Source organism: Marmota monax, unplaced genomic scaffold, assembly GCF_021218885.2.
Source record: "Marmota monax isolate L192 unplaced genomic scaffold, Marmota_monax_Labrador192_F-V1.1 WCK01_AAM20220418_F8-fsc00002, whole genome shotgun sequence".
NCBI lineage: Eukaryota > Metazoa > Chordata > Mammalia > Rodentia > Sciuridae > Marmota > Marmota monax.
This window is the reverse complement of record NW_026693571.1, coordinates 40,459,351-40,479,357: the sequence shown is the minus strand read 5'-3', so window position 1 is coordinate 40,479,357 and position 20,007 is coordinate 40,459,351. Positions and strand designations below refer to the sequence as shown.

General features: G+C 34.5%; 1 protein-coding gene across 5 annotated transcripts in view; it reads right to left on the bottom strand.

Moving 5' to 3' along the window:
• Lrba (LPS responsive beige-like anchor protein) overlaps positions 1 to 20,007 on the bottom strand; it is a 728,436-nt gene that overhangs the window by 69,488 nt on the left and 638,941 nt on the right. For all 5 annotated transcript variants that reach the window (XM_046459031.1, XM_046459033.2, XM_046459036.2 and 2 more), the window contains exon 48: positions 14,917 to 15,084. In XM_046459031.1, the coding sequence (XP_046314987.1) occupies positions 14,917 to 15,084 (168 nt within the window). The remainder of the gene's footprint in view (positions 1 to 14,916; positions 15,085 to 20,007) is intronic.

Genomic DNA, 20,007 nt, shown 5'->3' with positions numbered 1-20,007 from the left:
CTCACATAACCCATGTCAGAGAGTGTGTGTGTATTTTTACTTATATGAGGTCATACTCTATATACTTTGGGAACCAGAGATTTTTTCCTTTCATCAGTATATTGTCAACTGGTTTTCATGTAGGATGTATTCAACTCAACTTACACATTGTAATAGTTCTCTACATACTTAATATTCCTTTATCATAGTTTGTTTAGGTAGCTTTTTTCTCCAAATTTTTAGTTACAAAGAGTTCTGTAGTAACCATTTTTGTACCTAAATCTTTTTATATCCATTTGATTCTTTACAAAAATTCTTTATGAAAATTCTTAGAAGTGAAATTTTTATTTGAAAACATAACAATCTGATTCTTTTCTAATTTTTTAAAATATTTTTCTTTATGTCTAATTTTCCAAAACTTTAAAAGGTCTTCAATCTATCTGATTAAGTTTAAAATATTCCATAGCCACATATTTAAAAATTACATTTTCCCTAAAAGAGAGAGAGAGAGAGAGAGAGAGAGAGAGAGAGAGAGGATGGATATGAATGAATTTGTTTTTAATATTTATTTTTTAGTTTTCGGCAGACACAACATCTTTGTTTTGTATGTGGTGCTGAGGATTGAACCCGGGCCGCACGCATGCCAGGCAAGCGTGCTACCACTTGAGCCACATCCCCAGCCCAAAGCTATTTTTTAAAAAATATCTTTATTTTTTAATTTATTTTTATTTATTTATTTTTTAATGTGGTATTGAGGATTGAACCCAATGCCTCACACATGCAAGGCAAGCGTTCTACCACTGAGCCCCAGTCCTGAAAAACTATTTTTTACATTTATGCTTCATTGAGTTTAACTTTATATACATACATATATATATATATATATATATATGTATTTCTAGAGCACTCTGAACACATTTCAACCTTAAATTTTTTTTTTTTACAGAATTTAAGTTAGGTTTATTTACTATTTTTAAAATATTGTGATCATATTGTTCTGACTACTAAAAAGTAACTGTTTTTCTTTCCCTAGGTGAAGAGGGAATCTGGTTTCTACATGTTTTTAAATAACACTTTGTCTTTTTTTTTTTTTAACCCGGCTAGAGATGTCACCCAGCAAGACCACTCACACTATGTAGATACTTTTCTGCTGGGGATTTCATCCCATCCTGTCCAGTTCTTGTTGTGTATCCTGTCTGTTGGCCTTAGCAGTTAATGTTATCAGGATTTTTGTCCTGTGGGAATTAAATACAAACTTAGACATGATGACTAAGTGGTCATTTGATATGCATTTTTTTCAATCTGCTGATATCAAAGCTAGATTTTAACAGTGGCTCCAAAGGGTACTGTGGCTAGTTAGCTATAAGTGGAGACTGCCAAATATCCAATAAGTTGTTCTCCAATTCAAGTTCAAATACGCTAAGGAAAGAAAAACCGGCACAAGTAACATTATGGTGTGTAGCACAGTGCAAATCTCTAGAGGGTCTGACTGTAAATATTTAAAGAATTAAATCTAAGCTTTGAAGTCTTGTTAAACATTTCTTGTTAAAGAGATAGACTAGAATCTTTAAGACAGCTTTCTAAAACTTAATTTGAGTAATGTTAAAAAAATTTAAAATATTAATGGCATATTTTTTCTTACTAAATTGTTTCGTTTCTATTTTCTTCTTCCAGTATTGGTTTTAGATGTAAATATGAAGGGGATAAAATTTAAAGTTGTATGCATTAGAAAAGCAGCATATATATTAATTGCATCCATATGTTTAAGTTATTTCTATATTAACTCCCATCTTAAAAGAAAATTTTACAATATTTATTATTGATTACTGGGTGTTGTGCTGAGTTGACTTGTTTCCTTAGCTAGACTAAAAAATTTACTTCAGCGAAGACTTTCTTAAGTCAAAGCCAAACATTACATTGTCACTAAGCCCAAACTACTTCCCTTTACTTCTGATTCTTTTCTTTATTTCTTCCTTTCATTCTATCATGTGTGTGTCTATTCCTTCCCTCCCCCACCCCTCTCTCTATATATGCTTTTCCCATATATATGGCTATAAAATCATGCAAGTATGTAATAGTTGGCATAAAAAACAGTAGAACACACAGCTTGTTGAAAATCTCTTCATAATATTTCCATTTGGAAATCCATTAATAAATTCTCTGGGTAATATTTGAGATGCTGTTTATAAAATATAAATATGTGGTTTTACTAGAATATCTTGAAGTATTTGCATGGCCTTTTTTATTACTGGGTATTTCAACATCTGGAATGCTGCCTGCTGAATTCAGTTTTTATTATACAAAGTTGTAACAGGCTATTTAGAGAAATAATTGGGAATTGATGAATAAGAATGCTAAATAATAAAGCAAGCTTTTAGTGGAAATGTTTTAATGGAATGTTTGATTCAATACTAGGCTGCTCTGTAACGGAGGTAGTAATGTGTCTCTTAGCTGTAACCCTACTGAATCAAGTTGCCTTGTATGGCCATTCATGCAATAAATATTTATTGAACACGTACTAATGTGTCAAGCCCCAGAAGTACAAAAATACTTGGCAGTCTCTGCTTTTAAAGAAACTAATGGCCTAAGCAACAGGACAGATAATTATTCTATATTTATAATATTAAATAAACAGGCAGTAGAGAAGTAGGTTTGTGCACATTGCTCTGAGAATGATAAAGGAAGAATGGCAACAGTCTAGAGGAGGTCAAGAAAGATCTTCCAGAGGCCAGAGGAACCTGACTTTGGTCTTCAAGAATGAGAAGGAGGCAACATAGACAAAGGGAATAGAAAAAAGAGGAATAGAGAATATATGCAGGGCTTTAAAAGGCAGTATGACACCTTGCATGTCACAGTATAGGACGAGGGGACACTGGAAAGGACTAAGACTAGAAATATAAGTAGAGACTGGATAACTATTATTATTAATCTTAATGATGACCATTGATACTTAACACCAACCAGACACTGCGTTACATATCATTCATTTGTATATTATGCATATGTATATATATATATTTATATATGTACACATCTATCTATCTATCTAGCAGTAACAACATACACACTTAACTTATGGCTTGCTATGTGCCAACAACTGTTCTCAGTGCTTCATGTTATCTTATTTAATCCTAACAACAATGCAATAAAATACTTACAGCTATTATCATATTTAGATGAGGAAATTAAAACACAGAAGGTTAAGAAACTTGCCCCAGATCACTGTGCTACAGAGTGGTGTTGCTCAGCTTTAATCACAGGCAGTCTGTCTCCAGGACCTGCCTAACTTCACACTGCCCCACTATGCCAAATTTAAGAACTTGGATGGAAGGATTTTAATTAGAGAAGTTATATGAACAAATTTACCACTTTAGGATTAAATATCTTATAACTTAGGTCTGTTTATCCCCTGTGAAAAAAATATGAAGGCTGACAGCTAATGTTTCTATTTTTTATACTGTGGTATATTTTCATTTTCAGTATAATTTTGCATTAGAGGTCAAAAAATAAATAGCTTAAAGGCAGAAATGCTGTCTTACTTTTTAATGAATCTACCTAGCACATTGCTTAGACTGAGTCCCTTTTAAGACAACTCAAGGCCAACAATGTTAATGATTATTGAATTTGTTCAATGGGTAGATGGGGATCTGTTACCCTATTCCATAATAAAAATTTTGCATATTAAATGAATTTTAAAAAGAGATCATCTGGTCTCTTCGACTGTAAGTGAAGGTGAATTCATGAAAAATAGTTAAGGCGTTTGGCAAAGTTTGTTAGGCTACCCTGTTACCAACCCACCTTCTGGAGTTTATATAGGAGTAAGGATACCTGTAGGTTTCCTGCAATCTCAAACCTCACTGTGCCTTTATATTTGTTTTTTCTCTATATGGAAAGCCACATGGAAAATTGAAAAGAGGACAATAAACAGATTTACCTAAGGAGCTTTTTCAAATCACATATATCCTCCCAAATTTCTTACTTGTCCTTAATGGTCTCTGCTGTAGCAAGACATGGAAGTGGTTGTCATATCACTCTAGCCTGTCAGGTTGAAGAAATGAGAATTATTCCCTTCAGTTGACATTTTTCAGAGCTTCCCTGGGATTCATTTGGTCCCTGTAGTAGCAACACCAGTGCTCCCATTGAGGCTCTCTGTCCTCCCTACAGCCCATTTTGCTCTCAAGAACCGTGTTCCTCTCAATCTTGATTTTGTCTCCCTGGTATCCCAGATGAGTCACAAGGATTCTGGGCTCGCTTGCTGTATAACCAGCACTGGGTAAAACTCGGCTGCTGACTGAGCACTGAGTGTAAGGCACTCTTCTCCCTGTCGTGTCCCACGGAAGTGCATGATATTCTGACGCTGGTAGTGCACTTGTGTAGACAGGCTCTCTACCCTCTCACATGTTAACTTTACCAGGAAGCCTGATTCAACTGTATACTAGTCAGAAGTAGAAATGGGCAATAAAATTTGGTGAATATTACACTAAAAAAGTGAAACTCAAGCAGGGCTTTCTAAGAGAGGGACAGAGCTTACACAATTGAAGATGAGGGTGATCATTCTAGGAGGAGCAGTGGCATGAAAGGAAATGAAAGGCAGATATTTGTGGCTGAAAACCAGCTTGAACAAAAAAGGAGCACTGTGTAAGGTAGTAGGACAGGGAATAAAAGGAAGAAAACCCATCGGTGCCTGGCATTTGGCCTCTATCTATCAAGTACTGGGGACCACGTGAAGACATTGAGCAGAGGAGGGTTGCACAAAGGAGAATTTGGGAAAACTCAATTCTTCAAGGTACACTGAAAAAAGAAACTGCACAGCGGAAAAAGACTATAGAGAATGTTATAATACTCAACACTTGAAATTATAAGGGATCTGGATTCAGAAAAGAATGATGAAGTGTGAGAAACTTTAAAAAAGAAGTAATTGGAGTAAAGATTTGTTCCCAGGGTGTAGGCTCCCTATTTACCTCTCTTATTGTTTCTTTTGCTGAGAAAAAACTTTTTAGTTTGAGTAAGTCCCATTTGTTGATTCTAGTTATTAACTTTTGTGCTATGGGTGTCCTATTGAGGAATTTGGAGCCCGACCCCACCAAATGTAGATCGTAGCCAACTTTTTCTTCTATCAGACGGCGTGTCTCTGATTTGATATCAAGCTCCTTGATCCATTTTGAATTCACTTTTGTGCATGGCGAGAGAAAGGGATTCAGTTTCATTTTGTTGCATATGGATTTCCAGTTTTCCCAGCACCATTTGTTGAAGATGCTATCCTTCCTCCATTGCATGCTTTTAGCCCCTTTATCAAATATAAGATAGTTGTAGTTTTGTGGATTGGTTTCTGTGTCCTCTATTCTGTACCATTGGTCCACCTGCCTGTTTTGGTACCAGTACCATGCTGTTTTTGTTACTATTGCTCTGTAGTATAGTTTGAAGTCTGGTATCGCTATACCGCCTGATTCACACTTCCTGCTTAGAGTTGTTTTTGCTATTCTGGGTCTTTTATTTTTCCATATGAATTTCATGATTGCTTTCTCTATTTCTACAAGAAATGCCGTTGGGATTTTGATTGGCATTGCATTAAACCTATAGAGAACTTTTGGTAATATCGCCATTTTGATGATGTTAGTTCTGCCTATCCATGAACAGGGTATATTTTTCCATCTTCTAAGATCTTCTTCTATTTCTCTCTTTAGGGTTCTGTAGTTTTCATTGTATAAGTGTTTCACCTCTTTTGTTAGGTTGATTCCCAAGTATTTTATTTTTTTTGAAGATATTGTGAATGGAGTGGTTGTCCTCATTTCCATTTCAGAGGATTTGTCGCTGATATACAGGAATGCCTTTGATTTATGCGTGTTGATTTTATATCCTGCCACTTTGCTGAATTCATTTATTAGCTCTAATAGTTTCTTTGTAGACCCTTTTGGGTCTGCTAGGTATAGAATCATGTCATCTGCAAATAGTGATAATTTAAGTTCTTCTTTTCCTATTTTTATGCCTTTAATTTCTTTCGTCTGTCTAATTGCTCTGGCCAGTGTTTCGAGAACTATGTTGAACAGAAGTGGAGAGAGAGGGCATCCCAGATAGAGCCCTAATATCCAGAGTATATAAAGAACTCAAAAAATTAGACAATAAGAAAACAAACAACCCAATCAACAAATGGGCCAAGGACCTGAACAGACACTTCACAGAGGAGGACATACAGTCAATCAACAAGTACATGAAAAAATGCTCACCATCTCTAGCTGTCAGAGAAATGCAAATCAAAACCACCCTAAGATACCATCTCACTCCAGTAAGATTGGCAGCCATTAGGAAGTCAAACAACAACAAGTGCTGGCGAGGATGTGGGGAAAAGGGTACACTTGTACATTGCTGGTGGGACTGCAAATTGGTGCAGCCAATTTGGAAAGCAGTATGGAGATTTCTTGGAAAGCTGGGAATGGAGCCACCATTTGACCCAGCTATTCCCCTTCTCGGTCTATTCCCTAAAGACCTAAAAAGAGCATGCTACAGGGACACCGCTACATCGATGTTCATAGCAGCACAGTTCACAATAGCAAGACTGTGGAACCAACCTAGATGCCCTTCAATAGACGAATGGATAAAAAAAATGTGGCATTTATACACAATGGAGTATTACTCTGCATTAAAAAATGACAAAATCATAGAATTTACAGGGAAATGGATGGCATTAGAGCAGAGTATGCTAAGTGAAGCTAGCCAATCCCTAAAAAACAAATGCCAAATGTCTTCTTTGATATAAGGAGAGTAACTAAGATCAGAGTAGGGACGAAGAGCAGGAGAAGAAGATTAACATTTAACAGGGATGAGAGGTGGGAGGGAAAGGGAGAGAGAAGGGAAATTGCATGGTAATGGAAGGAGACCCTCAGGGTTATACAGTGGAGGGGGTAGAGAGAGAGGAGGGGAGGGGAGGGGAGGGGAGAGGTGGGGAGGGGGGAGGGTGGAGGATGGGAAAGGCAGCGGAGCAAAACAGACACTAGTATGGCAATATGTAAATCAATGGATGTGTAACTGATGTGATTCTGCAATCTGTGTATGGGGTGAAGGTGGGAGTTCATAACCCACTTGAATCAAAGTGTGGAATATGATATGTCAAGAAATTTGTAATGTTTTGAACAACCCACAATAAAAAATTAAAAAAAAAAAGATAGCTAGGTTGTGTATCTGAAGGCAAGCCCTCTCTGAGGAGGAGATGAACTTCAAGCTGATGTATACACAACTAGGAACCAGAAAATGAATGAAAATCTGGGGTAGTCAGAATAAATAACTATCATAAAAGAATGTCAAGTCAGTGATAAACTTCACATGATCAGAAACAGAGAGAAGGTCAGTATGATAGGATACATAAATGAAGGAGAGAAAGAGATGATATTAGATTGGGGATGTAGGCATGGCCAGATCATGTGGGTCTTACTCTCTGTTTAATGTGAAATAGGAAGGTTTAAGTAAGGGGTAGCATGACTTGATTTACAGGTTTCAAATACTACTTTGGCAGCTCTGTGGAAGTGGAATGTAGGTAGGTAAAGAAATAGGTGAGCAAGTCTATTTCACATTGGTCCCTGAGGAGACAGTGATGGTGGTTTAGACTAATGATAAACACATACGGTTTCCAGATATGTTTGGGAGATATCAGCAATCTTGCTGCTCTTTTTCACCAACTTCATTTACGCCTCTCACCTACATGTAGTTTATTCCACTCACACGGCCACTGATGCTCCTTCCCACATGCTATGCTCACTGCTTTGAATGCTTCTTCTCTTTCTTTTGCTTCATCTACTTCATTATTTATTTCCTAAGGATTGTGCTCAGTTATTACTTCCTTAATCTGACTTACTCTAATTGGCTGCTCCTCCTTTGTACTTCCATATTCAATTTACGTCACACAGACATATACACACATACACACGTATGTACATATGTTGAGGGTTTTTAAAAAATTTATTTCTCACCAACTGAACTCCATCATTGAAGTAATAACCAGAAAATGACTAACTTTTATTTGTTCATCCCTGTCTAGGAAAGAATATATTTTATAATGGGAAAATACAGTCGATTAAAATATGGTAAAAGCGGGGAGAAAAGAAAAAAAATAATACCAGAGAGAAATAAAAAGGGGTAAAGGCATCTGCAGAATAAACAGCTAAAGATAAGAATATATCTTTAGCTGGGGAGTCACAAGATATTTGGAAAAAGATTAGCATGTTTGCCTGAAAAAAAATTCTTTCTGGTGTGTGATATATGTAAAAGCAGACATGTATATTGATAACCCAGCTGTTTTCTAAAAATTAAAAACAACATAAAAGTTTAATGTGCTGCAGGCTGTTTCTCTGATTACTCTTCCTCCTCTTATGGTTATTATTTCTATCGTTTAGTGCTCTTTTTATTGAGAGATTATTTTTATGATCACTTACTATGCCATATGTATTAACCACTTTCTCTAGAACAGCAACTTCCTCCAGAGGAATGGGGCTTTTGCCAAGTAAGAGACAAATATGTGACTTGTACATTGTCATCCTGCATCTGTGTATGACTGGGTGATTGCAAAAGTGTTCTGAACTAAACTATTTTAGAGCAGAAATAAGAAAAAGTAGATCTATGAAACAGAAATTGGTCTGGTCTGCTTTTTATACTTTTAAGAAAGGCACAAATCTATCCTGGTATCATTACTATGATTTTCAAGAAACAATGCTTTAATTAAGTCAAGTGGATGTACAAATGTATTAATATTAATGATGTGAAAGTACCTCACTGGAACAAGATTCTGAAGAAAAGATGGGTGTGGCCTGGTGACGGCTGGCTTATGAATTCATAGACAGCAATGGTGAAAGCTTTACAACTGCCAGGAGCTCTGAGATAAGACTTGACATGGAGGCTGTACCAGCGGGGGCTTACAGGAACAAGTGTGGCCACACAAGCAGGAGCCACTTTCCTCCATGTCCTTGTACAGTCTTACTGCAATCCCAGAGTTCATGAAGACAGAGAAGCAGCCTGTGACCATCTCCTTAAACAGTTCCCTACCACCAACTCTGCCTTTATCTTCTCTATAGCACAAATCATAACTGTAATTACAGTCTCTATTAGTTATTTCTGTGCATTCCATTACAATATGAATTCCATAAGGCAGGAACTTTGTGTTGCTCAGCTCTGTAGCACCTTGAACAAGATGAATATTTGTTGAATAAATGAATAAAAACATAAACTCTCTGAATTTATCAGCTCCTTCCTGCTTTCCTTATCTATTCAGTCCACCTCAGATCCATATTTTGTCATTTGGAAAATATCTCTTTATCAGTTTTATTGTACCCTCTTCTACCTCAATCCCTTTTTATACATTTCACCATATTTCCAAGCAAAACATCCCTGTGTCTGTACACACACACACACACACAGAGAAATATATACCTCTGTTCAAGTTTTTTAACACTGATTTTCTTGCTATTGAAACTACATAAAGGAAATAAATAACAGAAAGAAACTAATAACTTCAAAGCAGTACCTATTAGGCATCTATCACTAGTCAGAAATTTCCATAACAATTGGCTCATCCTTGGTAGGAACCTGCATAGATAATGCTATTGCCCTGCCCCCTCATTCAGACACTGACTTGTGCAAGGCCCCTGCCAGGATGCCCTTCTCTCCAGTTTCAGAAGAGGTACTGTGGTTCACTCCCATCCAGAGCTTATCTCTATCTGTGCTCTGGATTTTGTTCCTTTCCACTTTCTTCTAGCTTGATAGTCTCTTCCATGCTTTCTTTCTGTATATCTGACATGCTTCCCATTTCTTGGATTTTTCCAATGAAACACAGTTAAAACCCAAAAGAGAAAAGTCTCCCTAAGAGTGACTGTTAATGGGTACAAGGATTCCTTTTTGCAGTGACAAAAATGTTCTTAAATTAAATTGTAGTAATGCTTGCATGACTTTGTAAATACACTAAAATCCATTATATGTTTTCAATAACCTAATTATATCATATGAATTGAATTATATCTCAATAAAGTTGTTAACAATTTTTCCCATAGGGCCAGGGATAGAGCTCAGTGGTAGAGCACTTGCCTTGCATGTGTAGAGCCCTGGGTTCCAGGCCCGGTGCTACAAAGCAAACAAACAAAGCTCGCCCAAAACCTCCCTTAAATCACTCTCTCTTCTGTACCATATTTATCTCTTCACCTCCCACTCACAGCACAATCCCCTAGCTTCTAAGCTATTATCTCTGGTCATAAATGGTTTCTTATTGAGAAAAATCCAATAGGCACTTTTCAGTTTTCACCTTTTCAAACTTCTTCCAGACAGGTTCTAAAACACACACACGTGGTCATGTTACAAACCTTCCACTGTTCTCACTGTCTTAGAATGCAATTACATTTCCTTTATAAACAATATGTAAATGTATTTGTATGGCATATATACATACTTTTTATGGATTTGAAGGCCCTTTATGATTTGGTTCCTTTCTCCCTCTTACCTTATCACCTCCAATCCATTTCATATACACCCAGTTCTCCATCCATGATCTCTGTTATATACATGCCACAAACTTAAGAAGTATCTTCTGTGTAGATATTCATTGCCCATGACTCTACTCAGTGATCTGAATCATCCTTGAATATGCTGCTCCAACCTTCCATTTCCCAGAAAAATATGCCTGGGTTCAATTAGTCTGAGTTTAGTACCCACCCTCTGTGCTTGTGCATGTATACATACGTATACTTATCCCAATACTAAACTTATCAGTGTATTATAATTGTTTACTTATTTCTATTTTTTCATTAGATAATGAACTCTAGCTGAGTGGGGACAGGACTTGCCTTTCAACCCTTTAACCTTATTTAAATAATTTGGGTTCAATAAAAGGTTATTGAAAAAATGAATAAATCAATGACATACTTTTGTTTTCTGTTTTCTTCTTGTCTCAATTTACAATGAACTCTGCATGTGTACCCTAGGATATGGTCTCTAACCGCTTCTCTAGTGTCAATATGCTTTAATTCTATGATGTCATCTTACAGTTGTGTTTTCTAACCTGGATTTAACTCGGAACAACACCTGCAGAATATTATGATCTGATATGCCAGGCACTTTACATAATGATACCTTATCTAATCCTCTATGGGTGGGCAATATCATACCAAATCTACATTTGAGGAAATAGAGGTTGAGTAGGATCCAAATCAAACAACTAGTAGTTATTAAAGGAATCAAATCTACATCATTTTATTTATTTGTTTATTCTATCACACGGCCTTGTGCCATAAGATTTAGCACTGGCCAATGCTATGGAAAGGCAATAATAAAGGATTATATTTTAATCACATTCAGAAAGCTTTGTGAATTAAAAGCATATTTATATTAATAACACTAAATAACAAAGAGACATATTCTCATTTCAAAAACATACATACTATATGTAGAACATCATAGGTCACACATATTTAACGAATGTAGAATCTAATGTGTAATATATGTGTATATAAAAATAAATCAGGGTGCTTAAGACTTAATTTTCTGATAATACCTGTCAGACACAAAAAAGACAAATAATATATGATTTCACTTACATGAGGTACCTAGAGTAATCAGATTCATACAGACAGAGAGCAGAATGGTGGTTGCCAGGAATCGAAGAGAGGACAGAGTGGGGAGTTATTGTGGGAGAGAAAGGGAAGTCAAAGAAACTTTAAACAAATGTTTTAAATAGTCATTAACAAATAATGATCATGAAAAATAAATATTAAAAATTTATTTGGTATGGTGGGTTTCTCAAAGAGTTAAACATGGAATTATCACATAATTCACCAACTCTAATTTTGGGCATATATTCCAAAGAACTGAAAGCAGGGACATACCTGTACACCAATGCTTTTATTATTCACAAAAGTCAAAAGGTAAGAAAAAAACAAAATGTCCAAGTGTGGAAAAGTGTATAAACAAAATGTGGCAACGGCATATAACAGAAATTTAGTCAGCCCCAAAAAGGAAGTAAATTCCATACATGCTATACATGGATGAATCTTAAAGATACTATGGTAATAAAATAAGTCAGAAACAAATGGTCAAATAATATAGATTCCATTAATATGAGGTACCCTGAATAATCAAATACATAAAGACAAAAAAAAAATAATGGTGGTTGTCAGGGACTGCGGAGAGGATGGAAAGGGAAATTATTCTCTCATGTGAAGAAAGTTTCAGTTTAAGAATATTAAAAATTTCAAGAGATGAATTGTAGTGATGGCTGTACAACAATGTGGGTGATGCTATTGCCCTGCCTTGGGCCTTGTGCACAATAAGCACACAGCACATACTATACCACGCACTGGGCCACAGCCACTTCCGTATGTGAATGTTCTTAATACCACTGAAGCATACATTCAAAAATGGTAAAAATGATAAATTTTAAGTATTTTATTTTATCATAATTTAAAAAAAACTTATTTGAGCCAGGTGTGGTGGTCTATAGCTGTAATTTTAGCAACTCAGGAGGCTGAGGCAGGAGGATAATAAGTTTAAGGCCAAGCTGAGCAACAGTGAAAACCTGTCTCATAATAAAAAACTAAAAGGGCTGGGGATGTGGCTCAGAGGTAGAGCAATCCTGGTACTGCTTAGTTACCAGTACCACAAAAATAAAAACAAAACCTTATTTATATAGTTGAGATTAAAAAAATACATAATTTAGTTTATACCTATATTTCATTATATATCTAATGTCTAAATGTTGTATGCCCAATTTCAAATTCTTACCTAACAAATTAATTTAAAATACTTAATATCTCACTTTCAGGTCATAGGTCCTGAAATCACGGTCAGAAAACATAGTTACCAAAGACATATATGACAGTCTTCTAGATCTCACTGTCTAATGCTGTGGCCATTAGTTATATGTGCCTATTTAAATTTAAATTAACTAAAATTAATTAAAATTAAATATCCAGTTCCTCAATCACACTAGCCACATTTTAAGCGCACAACCACATGTGGCTCCAGGCCACTGTAATGTACAATGTGGATATGAATATTCCCATCATTCCAGTACGCTGTATTAAGACTACACTGTAAACAGAATACAGTAACCTTCTTTGGAAATCATTGGTGTATGTTGAGGGCACCCAGAATAAAAAGTCAATCCTACTGAGCCACTGAAAGAGGAAATAACCAGCTGACTGGCCATAACAAACAGGTACAGGTTGAGCACCATCTTTATGATGTAAATGTTGCATAGACTTTGATTACTTTAAGTTGAAGGAGGAGCTAGTTACATCATCTTAGACACACCAAAATAAGTCTTTTTTTTTTTTTTAAATAGCATCTTTCAATGGGAAAAATCATGCTAAGTAGATTTCCACAGTAACTCTACAAAATATTATGGAATTTGAAAATTAAAAACACAGAGATTATATAGAAAGAAAAGAAATATCTAGTATATGAAGTAAAACATTATAAATCAATTTTATAGTGTGAATTCAGTTGTAGACCAGATATGTAGCAATGTGAACAATTACCATAAGGGAACATGGAAAAACAAAATGGCAGTATGGGTGTTGAAGCAGCAGTGGCATGTTATAGAATAAAGGAACACTTTTCAAATCTCACTAAAACAATATAAAAGAAGGTAAACACACTCAAGCTATTCTATTCTAAGGATAAAATGGCGCACTATTTTGTTATTCTACTTGCACATTGATCTGACCTCAATTTTACAAACAGAATTCTATGTATGTTCTATGTCACGCAGTCAATTGTTCCTCTAATAAAATTAAGTCCTTCTAATAAAATGTTCTGGAAGGAACAGTTTCAAAAACTCTGAGGCTTTGGAAGTGTCTTCAGGAGTTCATAGGACTTAGTTCTCTGCCTCCACAGTTTTTAAGGTGTAAAAAACAGCAATTCAGGGGCTGGGGTTGTAGCTCAGTGGTAGAGCGCTTGCCCAGCATGTGTGAGGCACTGGGTTCGATTCTCAGCACCACATATAAATAAATGAATAAACTAAAGATCCATCAACAACTAAAAAAATAAAAATTAAAAAAAAAAAAACCCAGCAATTCAAAACTTGAACAAGTCAGGGCAAATGCATATCTGGTACACCATGCTTCTGCTTATGTACTAATATCTATCAAGCACATAAGCCAAGTGATAAAATGCCAATTTATTTTAAAATGTCCTTATATATTTTCAACACAGTCACATCATAAGTAGAACTATAAAGGAATATATGAAGTCCTGGTGAAAAATAATAAACCTTACATATCACAAATAATGTATCTTTCAAAATATGCAATTTTTCCTATGAATCAAAGCCTCTGGTTTCTTAAATATAGTTTCTCTTCTAAAATTATATATATGTTTGAGATTGTAACTGTTCAATTCTATAATTTTTCATATAAGGTAAGTTGGATGTATAAATAGATTAGAAATACATGACCCTCCATAGAACTTCTTATGAATAATGCATTTGCCAAAATTATACTTTAAGTGTTATACCTTAGAAAATAATTCACAAGGATAACACAAATCTCATTAACATCTAACACCAAGTTTAATGACACAGGAGACTTTTATACTGTGATTCAACTATTGATTTCAATATAATTACATATGTATTTATGTATTGCATATAAATGTTTCATTGCATTTAAATTTATGCTCCCAATATTTCATTAATTAATCACAATTTCCTAGTATTTTAAATCATGTGAGCAGTCTCCAAAGCTACAAAAATGGTAAATAGCTCTGAAAAAGCTCTCATTGCATATTGAGGCAAACATTTTGTAGAAGGGAAGATCTGAGTTCAAGTCACTACTAAGTCACTAATTGATAGTTTACCCTGCTTAATTCTCTTCATCCATCTAGTTTCAGTTTCTCCACTAGTACAACTGAGGGATAGTGAAGGTGATATTTAATACCACCAGTTTGTGTTTTAGTCAGATAACTTACCTCTCTCAACACGGGATCAGTTATTGAATTCAGGTTGACAGCTCCCTCATAGGTCAGGTAATAGAACACATTGAGGGCTCGCACAGCTTCTGGTCCTTGCTGCTTATAGCCAAAAATGAGATCAATCCATTGGTGAAGCTGGCAGGAAACAAATTCACTTTCCAGGGCCTGAAAAAAATGTGTGAATAATATCATCAGGCTGAATTCTATTTTTAAAGCGGAGATATATTTAGAACAAATAGAAAAGTTTAACATTAAACTTACTACCAAAAGGGACTTTAAGAGAGCTGGGGATGTAGTTCATTGGTAAAGCACTTGCCCAACACCCCTGAGGCCCTGGGTTTGGCACCCACCCCAAGACAACCAAAATATAAAATAAACGAAACTAATAAAAATTAAATAAAAAAGGAGAAGGACTTAAAGAAAACAAAACTGGTGGTGGGTGTCCATAATCCTAGCTACTTAAAAGGCTGAGGCAGAAGAATTGCCAGTTCAAGGCCAGTCAGAAAACAATAAAGAACAAGCTCACCAAAACAAAATTGGGGATAGATGTTGCTCAGTGGTTAGAGTATATGCTTGTTAGTGTGTGAGGCCCTAGATTCAATTCCTTTGCCTTGAAAAAATAAAATAAAATTAATTCTGATAGCCTTTTTTCTAACAGAATCTGTTCTCCTTTGTATATGATGAAAGACTTTCTGGCACTTATCGTTCTGAACTAGAATCACTGCTTATGTTTCAATATGCTCCTGCAGTACAGTAAGCACTGTGAGGACTGGGCCTCTACTGGTCACATTTGTAACTCAGGCCTTGACAGATACTCAATTTATGCTTCAAACAATGGAGGTTGTACAGTGTAAAGGTGACTTTGGGAAAGCAAATAGGAAAACATTAAAAATTTACTATCTACTTGAAATATTTATAATATTTCTGGAATTAAAATATTTTGTTGTCTACTGCAACAACTCTTAACCCAATTATTTAGTTATTTTGGTTGAGTTTTTTTGCTAACAAACTAAATATTCTGGATACTTTTATTATTATTCTAAGTATTAATATCAAACCAGATCAAATATTTTGTTATTAAACATAACTGCCCAATAAATAATGAATGAACATAATCAAGTATTCAGTTGAAATACTGGGCACAAGATCCACTTCCTATTCATCATGGCATTCCCATTTACTAGCATTGTGCAAAAATACAATAGGTAACAACACATGTTTGCTGAATTTTTACAAAGTTATAAATATTAAAGAGTTTAAAAACTGGGAATTAATTTTTAGGACGGTATTCATCTTTATACTATATAATGTTCTAAATAATTCCGAAATAGAAGTTTAACATTATGAATTAGTTTACCAATAGATAATTCTTGAACTTAAAATGTTGAAGCTCAATTAAAAAAGTATACCAAGTTATGTTTGGTAATGTATCTCACTGAAATGAGCTCCATTTTTTGAGTAAAAGTATATGATCATGATGTATTTTTGTTGTTTTGCAGCATAGATAAGAACTCTGTGGGTTTTAAAATAACCTTTATTTTTTCTCCCTGTGCTGGAGGAATTGAATCCAGGGCTTGTGCATACTAAGTGCCACTGATCTACACACCCAGTCCCCAAATTTACTAACATCTATAGCAAGCAACCAATGAGATGTAAACTATCACATGACAAAAGATTTTAATTCACAGGGGTATTCTTGTGTAAACAGATGCTGTACTAAATAAGTACATATGAACAAGAAAACAGTTTATGGCTAGATACAAATAATAAATTCCACTTAACTAATGACATTTAACATGGTTTTGCAATACTACAAAATATAATACTATAAATAAAAGTATAGGCATAAGGCAATTCTCACTTCCAAAGTATATATGAAATACATCAAAGTATACCTAAAAATATTTAGCTAGTTTCTGTTGTAAAAGTTACTATTTTAGACATCTATTATAAAATTCATTATATTTGCAAATCTAGTAAAGAGATAAGACAGCACAAACTACTTCATATTCTACTTGAAATAAGAAGAAAAGAGTTTGTAATAATTTGAAGTACATTCCTATTTTAAGTACACACATTTAAAATGCATCTAAAATCTAGGAACTAAAATGCCAGTTGTACACAAAAATGATACGTTTGTTTCATTAACTTAGGCCGGGGTTGGGATGGGAGGGAGTAGTGGCACACGTTTAAAGTGACACATAAAAACAGCAATTGTCTTAATTTGTGTGCAGTGCACTCCACACAAAAGCCCTAAATATGTTCAAATTAGAGCAAGCTGCTTGATTGTCACTGCAGTCTCATGTCACATTAATGCATGACAAACATTAAACCATACACTTAAATGGCAATTTATATCATTTAAATGTTTACTGCCAGACTAGCTCATCACTCATTTAAATGTGACTTTCTGACAGCTAATTTCAGTTAATTTTCTCCAATTCACTTAATTAGAACTTTCAATCAGGGAAGGACTTACACATATCTTTGAGTTTACATCCTTTTTGGTTGTTGTTCAAAAATCTGGGTTAACAAACTGCTAAAAAACTCTACTATAACAGTTTTGCATATAACATCTCTGAATCTACTAAGAAGTGTTACTATATGAAGCAAATTCACAGTATGTATTCTTAGAACCCATACTTATTTATGTAAATAATACTCTCGCCAGTAGTTTAAATAAAAAACGTTTAGTTCTTATACACACACTATTGAAACAATAAAAAAACCTGCATTCAAGCTAATTAAAAATTAATGATTTCAAAATTGTTTAATAAGATAAAACAGTCAGGAGTCTCCTGAGTGTCCATGGTGTTGTGATTTGAGACTATAAAATTCTAGGAGGCTCAGCAAATGACAAAGTACAAATGAATTTTCTCAATATTAAAGCTCTAAAAACTAGGGCAATTTTATTTTATGTGTCATCAAACAAAGAACTGTTTGTTGTGAGTTTTCCTAATGGTTGATTACTTCTTTATGCACATTCAAAATGGTGATGTTGGTTAGATTTAAATGCTTAAAGCTTTGCATCTTGACACTTCATCAGAATTTTAAGCAAAATCGCTGAAAGAAACAATACTCTATACTCATATTATTCTGCAAACACACATGCAGAGAAAACCCACAGTGCCATGGTTCAGTCCTACCAGTAGCTGTCATAGATCAACCATTAATTCATGGAATTATTGGCAGAACCTGTTTCAGAGGTTGATAAACACACCACCTTCATGAATAAACTTCAAAAACCTATTTATTTATTTGGTTTGGTTTGGGGCTTGAACCCAGGGGCATTCAGTCACTTAGCTATATCCCTAGCCCTTTTTATTCTGCAACAGAGCCTTTCTAAATTGCCCAAGTTGGTCTCAAACTTATGATCCTCCTGCCTCAGCCTCCCAAGTAATTACAGGCATGTGCCATGGCACCCAGCTTAACGTCAAATAATTTTTTAAAAACTAACCTAAAAATTTCACTAATTTCTTATGACATACTAAAGCTTTAAAAAGGGATGTCCAAAGGGCAATCATGACATAGAATTCTAAGAAGTTTTAAAATCATTTTAATACAAAGTCTGCTCAGGACTTTAACATCCTCTTGATATCAGTGAATAACAATTGCCTAACCAAGAGTATATATTAATAAACAAATGCACCTACCAAAGACTTGAGGAAAGAAGGAAGGACAAGCTGGAGGAAATTAAGGAGAAGTAAACACAAACAAACAAACAAAAAAATCAATGAAAATGGAAAATCCTAGGACTACATTTTATAACTTCTGTTTTTGAAAATCTATAACAAAAAACATAAAACCTCTACTAAACTCTTTAAAGCATCTTCTTTATAGACTAAAATTTTTAAAAGTATTCATTATATAAAATTCTTATTTAGTCTACATATTTACTCTCTCTCTCTCTCTCTCTCTCTCTCACACACACACACACACACACACACACACACACACACACACACACACTGCTAGTAGAATGTTAGGCATCTGAGTCTTTCAAAGCCTTTAGGACAGACAATCCTCATTAAGACTGGCATTAAATACGGTCTGCAGCCAGGGGATAGTAACATTCTTCCCATGCTCCTCTGGAACCCAACCAATCAATTGTTAGTACTCCCCTAGCAGGGTGCATACATCATTTACACTGGATGTGTGTTCTGAGTAAAATCTGTAAAAAAGAAAATCCACTAAAATGTCCAACACAATACAATAATACTCAACTCATCTGAGTTATTATAAAATAAATCAGTAACTAATGTCCAATTGCTAAGGATCAAATAAGACTATGAAAAGATTATGATATGAAGCCTCACAGAAATTGTCAATCTAATCCAGAGGGACTCATATTAGTCTTGACAAACTATCTTGGGGCTGATATCTGTTTTTTTTAATGACATCTATTAGGCAGAGACTAAAACACTTGAAATATGCTAAAAAGCACAGTATACAGATGTCAAATAAAACACTTATTAGTAAAATTTTCATTTGTTTTGTTCTCATGCAGATATCAACAAATTAAAGCTTTAATATTATAAAGATAATAGTAAATTATTCATAAATAACTGGCTTGTGTAACCCTGTGTCAGAAATAATTATAACATATGAATATGTGTCTAACAATAAATCTTACTGAAAGAATGCAATCTATGTTTTCCTGAAACTAACCCATTAAGGAAATGAATTATTTATATAAATGTTATATAAAATTATTCTTCTTTTGTAGAAAGGAGTCAAAATAAGTGATAACATAAAAAGTTCACTTTCTAAGATATTTGAGAATAAAAGTTCGAAAATAAAAGGCATGAATCATGATTTAATTTATGCATATTTTAGATACTTTATCAATTTCCCTTAAAAATAAAATTTTCACAAATGTAAAAATTATGTAAAATCAAAGAAAATAGATTTCAATTAACAAAGAAATTATTAGATAACTTTACCAAGACAAACAAGCTATACTTGTATAATATTCATGTTTCTCATGCTGTTATTGTCAATTAATGTTAGTATTTATTTATCCTGTCACCCACTTAAAATACAAAACCAAACCAAACAAAACAAAACAAATAAGGGCTGAGGATGTGG